Source organism: Dromiciops gliroides, chromosome 2 (genome assembly GCF_019393635.1).
Source record: "Dromiciops gliroides isolate mDroGli1 chromosome 2, mDroGli1.pri, whole genome shotgun sequence".
Lineage (NCBI taxonomy): Eukaryota > Metazoa > Chordata > Mammalia > Microbiotheria > Microbiotheriidae > Dromiciops > Dromiciops gliroides.
The window spans coordinates 351,592,799-351,611,396 of NC_057862.1; the positions used below are offsets into that span (position 1 = coordinate 351,592,799).

Here is an 18,598-nt window from a genome sequence, read left to right on the forward strand (position 1 = left end):
CTTTAAATTTACAGTAAATGGAGAAAGGCCTGGTCCATCGGAGGAAGGGCTGAGGAGCTGAGAACTGGTGGACACAATCTACCCAATGGAGAAAAGGGTAGCTTGAATGGGACCTTGGGGGGAGGGGAATCCACATCACAATTGAATGAGAGGGGGAGGGGTAAACTGGACTTATGGAGCCTAGTCTCAGCTCTATAAGTGAGGGAGTGAGAGGACTGGATGGAGAGCTCAGTTTTTGGCTTGGATGATGTCCAGGAATTAAGGCTTAAGGGAAGTTCCACCCACCACAAAGCCATCTACATCAGCCTGGCATGCCAGATTCTTACAGTTGGTCCCAGTCACAGAGCCTCCATAAATGATCCTGGTAGACTGTGATACAGATTCGGAGATGTGGGTCTTAAGCCAGTATCGAAGTTTATCATGTACCTCCTGGGCCTACTGGTGTGTGGCTATCTTGCCAGTACCAATAGCCCAGACTGGTTCATAGGCTAGGACAACTTTGCTCCAGTCCTTCATGTTATCTGCAATGGCCTTAGTCTGGTCAAAAACCACCTTCTCAGTGATTCCAGATTGGGAAAGAATTTTTGAAAAAGGTATATAGAGAACTGAGTCAAATTTACAAAAACACAAGTCATTAAAAAACTTACAAGTCATTCCCCAATTGATAAATGGTCAAAGGATATGAACAGGTAGTTTTCAGACAAAGAAATCAAAGCTATCTATAGTCATATATTAATTGATCAGAGAAATGCAAATTAAAACAACTCTGAGGTATCAAATCATACCTATCAGAGTGGCAAATATAACAAAAAGGGAAAATATTGGATGTTGGAGGGGATATGGGAAAACTGGGACACATCCACTGTTGGTGAAGTTGTGAATGGATCCAACCATTCTGGAGAACAATTTGGAACTATGCCCAAAGAGCTATCAAACTGTGCATACCCTTTGATCCAGCAATACCACTGCTAGATTTATATCCCAAAGACATCCCAAAAAAGAGAAAAAGAGCCATTTGTACAAAAATATTGCAGCTCTTTTCATGGTGGCTAAGAATTAGGAATCAAAGGAATTTGGGGAATGGATGAACAAGCTGTGATATATGATTGTAATGGAATATTATTGTGCTATAAAAAATGACAAGCAGGATGATTTCAGAAAGGCCTGGAAAGACTTATATGAACTGATGTATAGTGAAATGAGCAGAACCAGGAGAACGTTATGCACAGTGACAGCAATATTGTTTGATGAAGAACTGTAAATGACTTTATTCTCAGCAATACAATGATCCAAGACAATCCCAAAGGACTCATGATGAAGCATGCTATCCACCTCCAAAAAAAGAACTGATATTGATTGAACACAGGCTGAAGCAGGCTATTTTTCACTTTCTTTCTATTTTTTACTTTTATTCAAGTTTTCTTATATAAAATGACTAATATGGTAATGTTTTACATAATTGCACATGTATAACCTATATCTGATTGCTTATTGCCTCAGGGAGGGAAGGAGGGATAGGAGTTGGAATTCAAAACTTTAAATAAAAATGTTTATTATTATTTTAAAAAACAGAAAAAAAGAAAGGATAACCCGAGTGTTTATCAGATCCCTTACTAAAATCTAGGCATTCATTTTTTGGGTATTCCATGGACTCCCCAACCCCCAACCTCCAGTTTACTAAACCTGACTGAGAAGGAAATGAGACTGGTCTGACATGATTTATTCTTGGTGAGCCCGTCTTGGCTCCTGGTGATTGATCACTGCTTCCCTTTCCATTCTGACCACAGAGTTGCAGAAATCAGAACCGTAGCTTTAGAAAGGACCTTATATTGCATCGAGTATAATCCCCTCATTTTCTCTTGACAAAACTTAGACCCAGGGAGGCAAGTGGTCTGGACAGGGTGACACAAAAAGCTAATAACAGAGCTGATATCCTAACTTCAAGGCCGTGCTTTTCCCTATAATACCAGCACAGCTTTTGGAATAAGGGAGACTATAATGAAATGCAAAGTGGGGAAATAAATTCCCCCTATAACAAAGGTATTCTAAGAGATGATATGATCACATGTGAGGGATACTGGAGAGGAGAAGCTTGACAAGGTATAGGCTGCTCTACTTAGCCTCCAAGGCCTCATTTGTCTTTCAGGTACCATGATTCTAAGAAGGAAGGTAACAGTCTCAGGATTCTGGTCTAAGCTGGGGTGCTGAGAATAGTAGCTGGTGGAGAAGCCACCATCTTCTTCCCCTACCAGCTGCCGCCTTGAATTTTTTGAGAGCTGGAAACTTTCCTGTTTCCTAGACTGTTCCTCACTCAGAGGCAGGAGGATAAAGATGCCATCAGCTAAGTGACCATTGGGCAGGCTCTGATTTTTAAAAAATGATTATATATCCAGGCCTAAGCTCTCTATAAATGGAGGGTCGGGCAGGATCTGTACTTGACCCCAAGCATTGAGTAGGCTCAGCTGTGCAGACAGAGGAAGAAAACCATGCTGGATTTTCACCACTGAATACAAATGCTGATGAAAATGATAACAACAATATGATATGTTATATATAACTCCTTTGTCTTGTTTCCAATGCCCTCTATAATCTATTGCCAGTCTTTTCCCTCTCCAATCATACTACAGCCAGACCTGGCACCTTCACACATGGATCTGGTTACATCAGTCCTTGACTCCAATCCCTCACATGGCTCCCTATTGCCTAACAAGTAAAGTTCAAACTCCTTTACCTGCAGTTCTAAGTCCTATAGCACCTGGTGTCAGCTTGACTCTTGAGTCTTGTATCATTCACTTTCACACACAACATTTCAGGGGAAAAAAGACCCGGTTCCATCTTTGCTCCCTGACCATTCCCTGGGATTTTCTACCTCTGTGTCTTTGATTACATTGTTCCTTATACCTGCAATGTCCTCCCTTACTTTCATTCCCAAAGAGGACCATGACATCGATGTGATGTCATGACTTAACACTGAATTGTACTTAAATGAGAGAGAGTCACCAACCTCACTTTCTCCTCCAGAGCCATCTGGGTCCAGTGGCAAGCTATACATCAGGATGACTGGAGTTGGCCCCAGATGTTTAAGGCAAATGGGATTGGTTAAGTGACTTGCCCAGGATCACATAGCTAACAAGTATCTGAGGTGAGATTTGAACTCAAGTCCTCTTGACTCCAGGGCCAGTGCTCGATCCACTGTGCCACCTAGCTGCCCTTCCTCGCTTACCACATTTCCTCTGGAGTTCCTATCTGTCCTTTAACTTTCCATCTCCTCTGGGTCTAGTCCCTGACAACCCATCTCATGGGAGTTCAAGTGGCTCATTACATCTTTCTAATGTACCAAGTATGTTATGTTGCATATTGTGTTTGTCACATATTAGCCTTAATGAGCATGAGCACGATGTCTTCTCCAAACCTTGCCCCTCTCTCAGTACCTACCATATGTTTTTTTTTTTTAATTTATGGTAGGTGTTTAATGAATGTGGGCTGAACGACTGAATAAATATAACCTTTTCTGTGAATTTTATTATCCAGTTTCAGGACCATAGTACCTTAGAAGTCATCTACTAGATCCTTCTTTATTTTGCGGTTGAGAAATCTAAGGACCTGAAGGGTTGAGCAACTTTCTCAATCCTGTACCGGTAGCAAGGCTTCCCAAGAAGTGTTCCCATTCTTCCCAGGCCTCGCAAATCCTGGGCTTAGAACCAAATAATTCCCTGCATCGCTACTGCAAGGACCCAGTGTTCTAGTCTGATCCCCTCCCTAGCTTGATTTGAACATTTTTTTTTAATTTCAGCCCTCAAGTGTCTGAGTCTTTGATCACCACATCCCTGCTCTCTCCAGCTGCTTTCAAGGCTATTATGTGGCAAGCAGGCAGACCCATCGTTTTCCTTTGAAGTCTTATTTTGGGTTTCCTTTCTCCAGTTCATGTCTTTGCCTCCATTCCTTTGACTTCAGTTGCTGCGTCATGTTTCTAACAAGCAAACTTAGTGTGTATTAGTTACCAAGCCTTTTCTTGTCTTCCAAACACTCCTGTCTATTTAGTTCCATTACTGTGGGCCAGTGGAAACACACAGTTCTCTGCGGTATCTGATTTGGGAGGAGTCCCTTTCTCCTTTTGGTCCTCAGCATCCTTTTCAGTAAGATGAGTGGTTTGAACTCTAAGGGCCCTTCCCCATGTAATGTTCCTGTTCGTTAGAGACCCTTCCAACTCTGGCATTCTATCACTCCGAGCATGTCATTCCCCTGTTCAGAAACCTTTCAAAGCTCCCTATTCCTTAATATATCTTCTCATCCCCACTGCCATCTGGCCTCACTCCACCTTTCCAATATTATCATACTCCACTGCAGTAAACTATACTAGCTTCTCACTTTCTGCCAAATACATCTCTGGCTTGTATTCCTCCACAATTTCATTCTCATGCCCTTGGCTTCTAGCTTCACCTGTTGAATTGCCACCTATCTTCAAAGTCCAGTTCAAATGCTGTATTCTACAGGAGGCCTTTCTCAATCCCTTAGCTGGAAGTGACTTCTGTTCTATAAACTCAGTATCCTGTGCATTTACCAAGTGCTATTTTGTATTGCGTTATTTGTATCTCTGTCTCTTTGCCATGAATAGATTATAAATTCCAGATTTCCTGAAGGGACTGAGTCATTTTTCATTTTCCTATCCTACCCCCAACCTCTGCCCCCACTGTGGTATGCAGGACCCAACATAATCTCTTGAATATGGGTACTTGATTCACCAAATCTCTGACTTCTCAACCTGTGAAATTCTTGTGCATATCATCCCATGACCCCTCTGTAGAGCATCAGCCCAATGGACCAGAAGTCTTCCTTTAGGTCTTTAAATATTTCATGGATACCAGGTCAGCATTTGATCTCTCTGTTATCCTTTGCTCTCAATACAAGACCAGCCCATATCCTTCCCCAATCATCTAAGCTCTCAAATAATGGCTTTTAAACCACCTTTCCTATGTAAGACATTGTTGGTTTGTTGCAGATTCCCTACAGCCACCAGGAGCCATTCCCATTGTTCTAGGTCATTTGCAATTTTGATTCTTCAGAGACCACAGTGTCCCATGATTTGTGGCCATATAGATAGAATCACCAGGAGAATATGGATGTTTAAAAGAGCTTTTTGCAGCAAGTAGAAACGTGGAGTTGTTAAAAACATCATGCATTCCGGGGCGGCTAGGTGGCGCAGTGGATAGAGCACAGGCCCTGGATTCAGGAGTACCTGAGTTCAGATCCGGCCTCAGACACTTAACACTTACTAGCTGTGTGACTTTGGGCAAGTCACTTAACCCCAATTGCCTCACTACTTAAAAAAAAAAAAAACAACCATCATGCATTCCTCAAGTGTAATAGACTCCTCTATCCTTCTCCAGCCTATTTCTGAGCTTTACTCATTGCGTATCAGTAGTGCTCAGATAAGTTATAGTTACTGATAGACTAACCCATCTAGCTACTTGTCATAATCTGGGCAATACCAATTCTTCATCGCCTTGGATTTTCCATTGCAGATTTCTAGGCCTCTCTTCTTTCAGTAGCTGTGGAACTTATCAAGGACACTCATAGGGTGGACTATGTATAGGAATGACTGGAGAACTTTTCCAAAGTGTATCATCCATGATAGGAACAATCACCTTTGGCAAGTATATGTGTCCTTTGCTTGAAAATGACAACAATGATTATTGAATGAAATTCTGGTTGTATTTATCAAGAAATATTTTATGATCTTAATGTATGCATTGGAATACCTTGTTGGAGAAGATCTTTTAGGGATATATGTTTTGTTCTACCATGTGAAATACTTTTTTAGGAAGTGAGGGGAATCAACAGACAATAAGTACAGTGTGATTTTCTATTCCCTACACTTCTTAGTCAGTGTTTTAGTGTAAACAAAAACTGGCAAAAACCTGGCCATTCTCTTTTCATATTTTCATCAAGGTTGCCCTTGGACATGTGTGTTGACCATTCTTATTAAAATGTTATAGAGATGAGAATGAAATATATGGATCGGTAGTTGTTAACATCTTCTTGGTTGCTCTTTTTATTTTTGGTAATAATACCATGTGTGATCTTTTTTATTCTTTTGATATCTTCCCCTTTTGAAGAGGACCCATATATTCAAAAATATTTATATCAACTCTTTTTATTATAGCAAAGGTCTGTGAACAAAGAGAATGCCCATCATTTGGAAAATGAGAACAAATTATGGTATATTAATATAATAGTGATTGTGTAATATTATAATGCCACAAGAAATAATGAAATGGATGTTTCCAGAGAAACCTGGAAAGATTTGCATGAACTGATGCAGAGTGATGGTAACAGAACAAGGAGAACAATTTATACAAGGACAACAACATTGTAAAGAAAAACAACTTTGGAAGAGTTAAGAACACCAATCAATGCAAGTTTGGTAAACTTGACTCCAGAGGACCAAAGAAAAACATACTACCCATATACTGACAGAGAGATGATTGAATCAAAGTGAAAGATAGATAGACAGATAGATAAAATGCATATAAGAAAATATATAGAATATATAAGAATATATATGGCATGTAAAATGTGTGGATTTGTTTTGTTTGACTATGCTTAATAGTTACAAGGATTATGTTTTTCTTTTTTACATGGAGGGGGGACTCAGAAAGAAAAGGGAGCTAGTGATAGTGTTGAATTTCCGAAAAGAAAAGATTGAAAAGAGTATCACTGAAGCATATTTTAAATGAACAGAAGGAAATTCAAAAGCAAATACAGACAAACAGGGAAGTTTTGAAAATAGCATCTTTAATTGCTTTTATACCTTTTAAAAAGCAAGCTATACATAATAGTCACAGTTTCACATATAATTCTCTTTTTTGTTGTACTTTGTATATGAAAATGCTCAAGTTTGGGGCATTTGTGAAATTCAGAAGAAGAAAAATAAATGAAATTAAATCTCCCCCTTTTTTAGATATCTGAAAATTGATCCTTTACTGTTGCTAAAATTGGGTTGCCTCCAATATGGATTTCTTCCATGTAGTATTTGATCAGATAGAACCAGCTGCTCTTCCTAACTTCATCTTCTTAAATGCCAATTCCATTTACTCATATAGCACATGGGATACTGAGATATTTAGAATCCAAATGTGATGGATCTACTGTTCCTTTTATCATAAGAATACATCATTATCTAAACACTGGTCAATCTGTTCCATTTCATATCTATACACTGTCTTCATCCTAGATTCATCCATAAATGATTTGGATGATGTGACTTAGCTGAATTTCATGCAAACTTTCTGTAGACTCATTTTTCCCTTTACTTCATTTCACTGACTTGTGAGAAAACAACAGTATATAATCTGTCACCCTCCACTATAATTTTTTATAATAAACATTTTAATTTAAAGTTTTGAATTACAAATTCTATCCCTCTTTCTCTTCCTCCCCTCACCCCTCCCTGAAGGGGAAATACAGATAAGAAGCTCAGTTTTGAAAGTAGAATGCTAAATTCATTTTATACTTTTTTAAAAGGGTCATCATCTAAAGACTAAACTGATTGGTGATGAGCCTCTGTGAGGCTCTGAGGTGGTAAGTAATCAGATATAGGTTATACATGTACAATTATGCAAAACATTACCATAGTAGTCATTTTGAATATGAAAACGAATAAAAAATGAAAATGAAAAATAGCATGCTTCAGTATGTTCAATCAGTATCAGTTCTTTCTTTGGAGGTGGATGGTATGCTTTATCATGAGTCTTTTGGGATTGTCTTGGATCATTGTATTACAGTCAAGTCATTCACAGTTCATCAAACAATATTGCTGTCTCTATGCACAATGTTCTCTTGGTTCTGCTCACTTCACTATACATCAGTTGATACAAGTCTTTCCAGACCTTGGCTGAAATCACCCTGCTCATCATTTTTTATATTCCATCACAATTATATGCCACAGTTTGTTCAGCCTTTCCCCAAATGATGGGCATTCCTTTGATTTCTAATTCTTAGCCACCACAAAAAGAGCTGCTATAAATATATTTGTTCAAATGGGTCTTTTTCTCTTTTTTGGGGATGTCTTTGGCATATAAAGCTAGCAGTGGTATTGCTGGATCAAAGGGCATGCACAGTTTGATAGTCCTTAGGGCATAGTTCCACCTCCACTGCAATGTTTTGCAAAACGGCTTCTCTTTTTCTTGCCTTTAACTGCCACATCTTACTGCATTGCAAGGAGATCAAAGGTCCACTGACTTAGGTAGTTTCTGGGATCTTTTGGCCTCCTTATTATGACAATTGTTTATTCCAATAGAATATGAGTTCACTGAGGGAAAGGACTATTTAATTTTTTTCTTTATATTTTCAACACCTAGAATAGTGCTTTATATATAATGAGATCGTAATTTTAAAAATAATTAATTAAAATAGTTCAATTTAGAGATTTTGGAACTGCATGTAATGTCTCACTTTTATCATCTTTTTTCTCCTCTGATCTTGATTTTGATATTACTCTCAAAAGATGATCATCTGACTTCCCACATATTCAGAACTGAATCTCATGTTGATAACCATTCATTTCTTATCTGTTGAAATATAATCATTTTCTCTTCTTTTTCCCTTAGTGTGTGCTATTTTGTGTTCACCATATCTACCATCTTCTACCTCTTCTATTGAAGAAACCATTCATGACTCTGAGTAGTCTACATCCAATTTATGTCTTTTACCACCCTATTTTCCAGCCTACCCTATACCTACTTTCGTACTGAGGTCATTGAGGATCAAAATATATGTCGCCACGATTTCAAGGGTCTTATTAGAACTTAATTTTCTTTAACAGATGTTAGCACATAAGCTGCATTTTTCTTCAATGCAGTCTTCTTGCTTATGTTTATCATGAGCCCTTTAAGGCAAGATGTCCAAATGACTCATCAAATGATGTTTTGAGTAACCATTGGACACCTGATGAAGCTGTCTCCACTTACTTGATTTGCCTCTTTAAGGAAAACCTGTGAGCCATCCTTTCATTTAGTTGCAAGTTTTTATTCCATCTAGTTTTATTTATAGTCAGAATGTCCATATGGATACGGTTTAGTTCCACTAGTAGCATATCAACTCATTGTTTGTTGGGCAAATATAGCAAATCTATGGCACTAAAATTTTAAATAATGTTTGCAGATTGTATAAAAACTTATTCTTAGCCCCTTATGTTTCCTTTTTTCCCACCCCACCACCATGGCAATGGAAGCTTCAGTGGACTGCACAGGACCATGGGCTGTTTTGGATTTTAGCCTGTTTCAACACTAGTGATAGTGTTGAATCCTCAAAAAGAAAAGATAGAAAAGAGTATCATGGAAGCATTTTTTTACATGAACAGAAGGAAATGCAGGCAAGCAGCTCAGTTTTGAAAGTAGAATGCTGAATTCATTTTATACTTTTTTCTGTGGGGCAATGAGGGTTAAGTGACTTGCCCAAGGTCACATAGTTAGTAAGTTTCAAGTGTCTGAGGCCGGATTTGAACTCATGACCTCCTGAATCCAGGGCAGATGCTTTATCCACTGTGCCACCTAGCTGCCCCCCATTTTATACTTTTTAAAAAGAGTCATCATCTAAAGACTAAACTGATTGGTGTTGAGCCTCTGTAAACTTAGCTGGTCCTTGGATGGTAGGCAAACACATTCTGTCACTGGGATCACAATTGAGGCCTTTTCAGTATTCTTCTGGCAGGTGGGACAGTGACTAGACTTCTGTGCCTGTAGTCAGGAAGACCTGAGTTCAAATCTGGCCTCAAATACTAGCAATGTAACCTTGGGCAAGTCACTTATCCTCTTGTAAAGTATGTAGGACAGTGACTGGCACATAGTAAGCACTGTATAAATGCTATTGTTATCACTATTATCATAAAGATAATTCTTCTGGTCGTTGAAAACCTAGAATTGCCTCCATGTTTTAATGAAGCAGTAAAAGAAGAATTTTAATGAATTGGATTGAATTCACTTGTTAGTCTTAGAAAACAAGTATTCTTTATTGAAGATTATTTCTCCTACCTCCTCACCTTGGATTTTGACATTAAGAAGTACTGAGGGGCAGCTAGGTGATGCATTGGATAGAGCACTGGCCCTGGAGTCAGGACCTGAGTTCAAATCTGGCCTCAGACACTTTATACTTACTAGCTGTGTGACCCTGGGCAAGTCACTTAACTCCAATTGCCTCACCAAAAAAAACAAAAAACAAAACAAAACAAAAGAAGTACTGAATAGGTGTGGGAATATAACTGGACCTTTGTCCTTGGAAATTGCTACTGCTAAGAGGAATCTAAAAGGGGACCAAAAAATAAGAAGCAATTTGAGGAGGAGTAACAAACATATTACATGATAGAACATAAATCTTGGAACATTTCAAAAGGAAAGATAGAGGGGTTGAAGAGAATAAGACGAAGTTTAATAGAGGTAAAGGTAAAGTCTTACACTTGGGTTCAAAAACTCAACTGCACAAGTCTAAGTTGGGGAGATGTGCCTAGATATGAGTTTGTGTGAAAAAAAAAATCTTAAATGTTTTAGTGCATGGCAACTTTAATATATGTCAGTGGGTGACACATTTCAGGATCATCCCATTGTTTCTTGATTTGTGATCTCATGGGTGTGATTAGTTCTGTTTTCAGGGCAAATGGAAGGCATTAATGTGTAACACATTTATTGAGCACTTACTGTGTGCGAAGCACTGTACTTATCTGGGGACACAAATAGAAAAGTAAGATAGTCCTTGAGCTTTCAAGAAGCTCACATTCTGTTTTGTTTTGTTTTTTGGGGTTGTTTTTTTTTTTTTTTTGCTGGGCAATGAGGGTTAAGTGACTTGCCCAGGGTCACACAGCTACTAAGTGTCAAGTGTCTGAGGCCAGATTTGAACTCTAGTCCTCCTCAATCCAGGACTGGTGCTTTATCAATTGAGTCACCTAGCTGCCCCAAGAAGCTCATGTTCTAATGGGGTTTGTCGTTCAAATATTTCAGTACTATCTGACATTTTTTTCCTTTTCTGGGGGTGGGGGGTGGGCAATGAGAGTTAAGTGATTTGCCCAAAGACACAAAGTTAGTAAGTGTCAAGTGTCTGAGGCTGGATTTGAACTCAGGTCCTCCTGAATCCAGGGCCAGTGTTTTATCCACTGCACCACCTAGCTGCCCCACTGTCTGACTTTTTGTTGTTTTCTTGGCAAAGATACAGGAGTGGTTTGCCATTTTCTTCTCTAGCTCGTTTTACAGATGAAGAAACTGAGGCAAACATACTTAAGTGACTTGCCCAGGGTCACACAACTATTAAGTGTCTGAGGCCAGGTCTTCTGGACTACAAACCTAGTCCTCTGTCTACTGCGCCATCTAGCTGTCTGCCAATGGGGGAGACAACACATATGGAAAATTTTAGCTACAATTCTCATGGAAAAGCCCTATGGTCTTAAGGATGCAGTGGCAGAACAGATGTTAATGGATCATCTTCCATAGCATTCCCCACCCCTCTGATAAAATCACACCTGTTTCTGATTTGCAACCATTTGAGAGTGACAAGAACTTTCTTTTCTGGGTGTTTGGGAAGTGTGGTTGTAGCCCTTGTAGCCAGACTGCATGTTCACAGGAGCTACTTCCCAGGACGATGGAGCAGGGCACTGGGCTAGACGCATTGCTGTTCCTAAGGCTCTCATGCTCAGCATCCTGGGCTGTCTCCATCAGGGCCAGGGGAGGGGGGAAATGATGGTCAAGGTGGTGATTCTGGTAGTTTGACTTGCCAGTACATGCTGCCTCCTGCTGCTAAAGCTGTATTGCAACCCATTTATGTTTTCCAATCCTGCACAGTATTTGTCCATGTCTTTCTACAAATTCTCCACATGGAGAACCCACCCAGTGTACTAGAGGCCTTCCTCTGATAGTAGCATAACAAAGTAAATGTCACCTTAGGCTGACTTCATAGAGGCAGAGGGTCTGGGCTGAGGGTTGTGATTGTTTTGCTTGCCTTTAGAGGCTCCTAAGTGGTACAGGAGTAGAACACTAGGCCTCGAGTTGGGAAGACCCAAGTTTAAATCTGGCCTCAGACACTTACTAGCTGTGTGACACTGGGCAAGTCAGTTAACTCTCTTTGCCTAAGGTTCCTCAACTGTAAAATGAGCTGGAGAAGGAGATTACAAACCATTCTACTATCTTGCTAAGAAATTTACCCCTCCCTCCCCCATTTGACTCAGTTTTTTCCCACATAAAATGAGACTAATAATAGCACATTCCCCTCCAGGAATATTGTAAGGATCAAATGAGATAATGCTTGTAAAGTGTTCAGCATATAGCAGGTGCTTAATAAATGCTTATTTCCCTTCTTCCCCATCTACCCCAATTAGATAATATTTGATATCTAGAGTATCATGCTCTGTTCTAGGTGTTGCATTTTAAGAAGGATATTGACAGGGGGCAGCTAGGTGGCACAGTAGATAGAGCACTGGCCCTAGAGTCAGGAGTACCTGAGTTCAAATCCGGCCTCAGACACTTAACACTTACTAGCTGTGTGACCCTGGGCAAGTCACTTAACCCCTTTTGCCTCACTAAAAAGAAGGATATTAACAAACTATAGCATATGCAAAAGAAAGAGACCCGGATGCAAAGAAGACTAGAAACTGTGACCCAAGAGACTTGCTTGAACTGGGGCTAGAAGAAAACAACATTAAAGTTGGACTTGGTCTCTTTCTCCAAGTCCTCAGAAGGCTGCCGTGCTTTTCCTATTTGTCTCTGGGAGGCAGAATGTGTAACAACAGCAAAAGCTGCCAAAAGTCAGATTTGCTATTTAAAAACAACAACAGCAACAACACCTAACACACAGTTGTCCCACCTTCATAGCCACCTTCATAGATACAGCACTCTCTGTCACTGGAATTGTTCCAAGTACAGTCTGGATGGATATATTGTAGAGAATTTCTGCTCAGGAATAGGCTGGGCCCTTAGCATTCCCTTCTATCTCTGATGTCCTATGAGTCCATCTTTGCCAGGAATGTTCTAGAAAAGGGCAACACATTTGGACACCAGGCCTCTGGCCCTGGCTCTCTCACCACCTGTGAGGAAATCACCTCTCCTCTTAGGATTTTATTTTCTTCTCTATAAAATAGTCTCCTCCACCTTTAAAACTGATTGCATTTAGAGTTCTGGACTTAGGAATCAGGAAGACCCAGGTTCAAATCCCACCTTAGTCATTTATGAGGTGTGTGACCTTACACAAATCATGTAACTTCTCTGAACCTCAGATTCCCCATCTATTAAATGAGGGGGGTGGATATGATGACCTCTAAGGTTCCTTCTGGCTCTGAATCTATTATTTATTCTATGACTTTAAATGATTTAATCCATAACAGTTTAAGAAAAATACATTGCTTAATCTTTCAACTGAGGAAGAAATTCCAGGAAAAGCAGATCTCTTTAACTAAAGGAAAAGCGTACCATAGCAGTTGACAATGTTCCCTAAGGGGCCAGGGGGTTTGCCAAAGGGTCTTGCTCTGTTTCTGCATGTGCAGTTGCTCTTCTGCCTTAATTATCTCCGTTACACTTGTGTTCAGCTGAATAGACAGATCTGCTTAATTAGCGAGTTCTTCCTATGAGGAAGTTTTACCAGTCGCTCAAGGTTCCGAATTTTGCTATTTCTAGCTCCTAATTGACATCTCCCAAATGAACCTTGAAATTGAACTCTGACCCCCTGTACCTGAAGTAAGCACACTCTAGCATTGAAGACATTAATGCCCAATGGAGTCCAAGGCAGTTCTTTCCTTATTTTGAAGACAGAAAGGCAATGATGAGTCTGTTTATACATAAGGTGGAGCTAAAGAAGACCGAGATTCAAACTGAGAATTACAGGAACTTCCTCCTCCAGGCCTGCTTAAGCATGTCAGTGTACTTCTTGAAAGTCTTAATGAAATCAGGAAAGAAAAATAGCAGAGAATGCAGATTGAAGCTTACTATTTTCACTTGTTTTTGTGGCTTTTCCTCTTTGTTCTGTTTCTTCTTTCACAACATGACTAATGTGGAAATATGTTTACATGGTTGCACATGTATAACCTATATCGGATAGCTTGCTGTCTTGGGGATGGGAGAGAGGGAGGTAGAAAAAAATGTGAAACTCAAAATCTTATAAAAAATTAATGTTGAAAACTATCTTTACATGTAATTGGGAAAGAATAAAATACTATTTACCAAAAAAAAAAAGTAGCTGAAATGTAGGTGTGGAGAGGGAGCAGCTGTTGCCAGTAGCCTTGATGGGGTCACTAGCTTCTCTCCCACATTAAGACTACCCAAGTCCAATAAAATAAAATTAAAGAGAAGCACGGTTTTTTGGTTGGTGTTCTAGGCTGGTCCCACTCTATGGTAATTGCAGACCTGATTACCTTGAAAGGAAGAAGTGTTATAAAGCCTGCTGAGACTTTCACCTCTGGGGAAATGTGCCCCCAGAGGTCAGCTGTTCCTGAGTTGCTTCTCCATGTGTTTCTTCCATATGATTGGTATTGGTGGTAATGACTCATTCATATAGTAGTTTATGGTAATAAATCCCTGTCACCTCAATTATACCATTTAATTCTTTTTCTTTTTTTTTTTTTTTTTGCAAGGCAATGAGGGTTGCCCAAGGTCACACAGCTAGTAAATGTCAAGTGTCTGAGGCCATATTTGAACTCAGGTCCTCCTGAATCCAGGGCTGGTGCTTTATCCACTGTGCCACCTAGCTGCCCCCTATCCCATTTAATTCTTACAACAACCCTGTCAGGGATGAAGGGTAAGAAATGATTGCAACCATTTTATAGAATATGGAACTATAACTCAGAGAAGTTGTGACTTAACTAAGATCACACAGCTAATTAATAGCTGAGCTAGGGGGTAGCTAGGTGGCACAGTGGATAAAACACCTGCCCTGGATTCAGGAGGACCTGAATTCAAATTCGGTCTCAGACACTTGACATTTACTAGCTGTGTGACCTTGGGCAAGTCACTTAACCCTCATTGCCCTGCCCCCCAAAAAAATGGAAAAAGAAAGAAAAAAATACTTGAGCTGGCACTTCAAATAGGAACTTAAATCCACTGCTCTTATACCTATGTCTATCAACAAAGGTACTTAGGTCAGCTTGCTTCCTGGTGAATAAACCAGGACATAGCAATGCCCTTTTCCAACCCAGCACATAAGAATGTTGTAACTCCATCTGTGCCTTCCTTTCCATTCCAATCATAGGGCATAGAATTTCAGAGCCAGAAGGTACCACAGAATATAGGATGTCACAGATAGATAACAGATTGGAATGAAAAAATACAGAATGCTAGATCTAGAAGGGAGTAGAATATAAAACATAAAATGTTAGCACTGAAAGGACTTTTAGAAGATCAGGTGATTAGGGTTAAGAAGAACCTTAGAACATACAACATAAGAGCTTGTTGGTATTGTAAGGAATCTTAAAGACATTTTAATCTAAATCCTTCATTTTTAAGAGGGAAAACCTGAAAACAAGAGAGAGTGGGTGACTTGCCCCCCCACCCAAATCACACAACAAGTCAGAGTCAAGGATATAATTAGAGGAAGGGGAAGGGAATATGCATTTATATAGTACCTAGACTATGTGCCAAGGATGGCTGGGTGGCATAGGGGGATATAGCACCAGGCCTGGATTCAGGAAGACCTGAGTTCAAATTTGGTCCCAGACACTTACTATCTGCATGACTCTGGGCAAGTCACTCAACCCTGTTAACCTCAGTTTTTTTGTATGTAAAATGAGCTAGAGAAGGAAATGGCAAGCCACTCCAGTATCTTTGCCAAGAAAACCCCAAATGGGATCACAAAAAGTCAGACACAAATGAGTAACAACAACAAAATACCATGTGCTAGGCACAGGCTTTATGAATATTATTTTATATGATCATCACAACAACCCTTCGATGTTGGTGCTATTAATCATCTCATTTTACAGTTGAGGAAACTGAGGCAAATATGCCCAAGGTCATAGAGCCAATAGGTGTCTGAGTTCAAATACAAATTTGAACTCAACTATTCCCTTTTCTAGGCCCAGAGCTTTCTCTACAGCAGCACCTTGCTGCCTAATTACAGCTAGAATCTGGGTGTCCTGGCTTCTAATACAGGGCTCTTAGTGGTGCTCCATGACTATCCCTTGAGTCAAATCCTCCTGTACCTCTTACCTGCACTATCAAAACAGCTTTCTTACCTGTGTCCTTGTTTTCATCTCTCCTCTTCCAATTCTTCTTGCTTTCCATGTTAGAGTTGTACTCTTGATGAGCTGCTCAAAAACCCTTACTAGCTCCCATATTCTGCCAAAAAATCCTTTGTTTTGTTGTTCAAGGCCCTCCACAGTCTAGTGCCAAGCCTATGCCACTTTTTCTCCCATTAAACTGCTTCATGAATGGCACTCTTCCAATAAAATGGATTTATTCATCCTCACCAACTTTCCCACCTCCAATTCTTTATTCACAGATTTCTCTTTGTATTATTCTTATCCTTCTTCTCTACTTGAATAACTTTATACACTACAACAAGGCCTACCTCCCCTAGGAAGGTTTGTTGGGAGCATCATTTCTACCCCAGCCAGCAGAAATTGCTTTATCCTTACCTATTGTACTTCTTATTTAGTCCTTTGCAAAGACTTCCTTTATTGCAAGTAATTTCCTTATGTCTGTGGCTTATCTGGCCAACAGACTATAAGTTCCTTAAGGGCAAAAATCATGCTTATACCTTTTTTTATTATCCCCAGAACATAACCTGAGGCCTGGCATACTGTGGCTTTTTGATAAATATGTTTTGGGGATGATGATGAAATAATGGATCTCAATGTAGGAAGGAAACTTGGTGGATACCCTCTAATCCACCCCATGGCTAATTCAGAATCTTCTTCACCAACATCCCTGAAAAGTGGTCATCCAGCCTATCCCCTCTGGAGGATGGTGAGGAACCCATTACCTCCTGAGTCAGTCTATTCCAATTTGGGATAGGTTCAATTGTTAAGATTTTCTCCCTCACACTAAGTGACTACCTGCCTTTATCTTCCATCCAAGACTCCTAGTTCTGCCTTTTAGAGTCAATCAGAACAAATTTAACCCCAATTCCTTTAACTAGTTCTTTGGTGAAATTTTCCATGCCTAATAGGACAAAATGGTTCTGAATTTATAACAGGAACATTATCCTTAAAAAAGAATGATAATATGGACTGCTCTCTATAAATAATGTCTACTGAATGTTTTTGGTAACTAACATGAGATGACTCAGAGCTCAATGAGTAATCAAGAAGGCTAGCTTTGACCTTCAAAATGGTGCATAGCTTGAATTTTGCAAAACATATACTTTGCAAATGACCAGGCCTCAAACTAAAAATTAACAATGTCATATAGTTGGACTTTTTAAAAAGCAGTGATATTCATAAAGGTTTGATTCCCCAGTTTTGGAGCCAATGACTTGTAAACACACTCGCATCAACAAGAAAAAAGAGAATACTGCTATAGAATAGGCATGAAGCATATAAAACTGCTATAATTCTACAGTTATAGGAAATTCTAGGAGATTTCAAAATGCCATCACTGTCGTTGAAAAAACCCCAACACTTAAATAAAATTTTATTTATAAACATGTTAAAAAGACTATTACCATCAGAATTTGATTCTGATGAAGAAATGATGATCGTGGTAATGGAAATGATGATGGCAATAATGATGTCAGCAGTTGTATTCATGGCGATGATATTGATAGAAATGATCTTGATGACCATTGGTAGTAATGATGGTGGTGGTGGTAGCAATGGTTGCAATGATAGTGGCACAATGAAATTGATGATAATGTGTTAGCAGTGGTGGCAATGGTGATGGTAGTGGTGATGAGATTGGTGATGATGCCAGTGGTGATAATGATGATGAAGCTGATTTCATACAAATTGAAAATAAAGATGTGTCTTCTTCCTTTTAGATGATTTCTGTGCTCAATATTCCCTCTCTCCTTTCTGTGCTTTGCAGTTCTGGGGAGGGTTTCAGGTATGCAGAGAAGATCGGACTGCTCATTTTTCTCTCCGCAGTCATCCTAATGGCCATACTGGGGAACCTTTTGGTGATGGTGGCTGTGTGCAGGGACAGACAACTCAGGTGAGCCTTCTGAGGTATTTTGTTTCACATAATCTCCTGAGAACATAACGACTTGATTTTGGGGTCCAGAGACCATATTTTCATAGAATCATTGATTCATAAGATGATTGAGATAGAAGGTATGTTGGAACTTAGAACGAAGTGCATGAAATATCAGACCTAGAAGGGACCTTAACCACATAGAACGTGGAATTTCAGAAATAAAAAAAAATTAGAATACAGATTGTGAGAATACACCTTGAAGTAGATTTGATTTCACACACACAGACACAGACACAGACACAGACACACAGACACACACACACACACGCACGCACATACACAGTTGAAATCAAAAGTGGAGGTTCTATAGACTGAGATCGAGAAGATAGGAAGTCTTTGAAACTTTTGGGGAAATGCCTAGTATAATGAGCTAAAAGTTCTAGCATATACTCTCATCTCTTTGGCATTGGAATCCTTGAGCCCAGTCCCTCATGTCAAAT

At 39.6% G+C, this 18,598-nt stretch overlaps 1 protein-coding gene across 2 annotated transcripts in view; it reads left to right on the forward strand.

The window, feature by feature from the left end:
• Positions 1 to 18,598, forward strand: part of HTR4 (5-hydroxytryptamine receptor 4) — an 86,639-nt gene that overhangs the window by 50,301 nt on the left and 17,740 nt on the right. For both annotated transcript variants that reach the window (XM_043989706.1, XM_043989707.1), the window contains exon 3: positions 17,991 to 18,116. In XM_043989706.1, the coding sequence (XP_043845641.1) occupies positions 17,991 to 18,116 (126 nt within the window). The remainder of the gene's footprint in view (positions 1 to 17,990; positions 18,117 to 18,598) is intronic.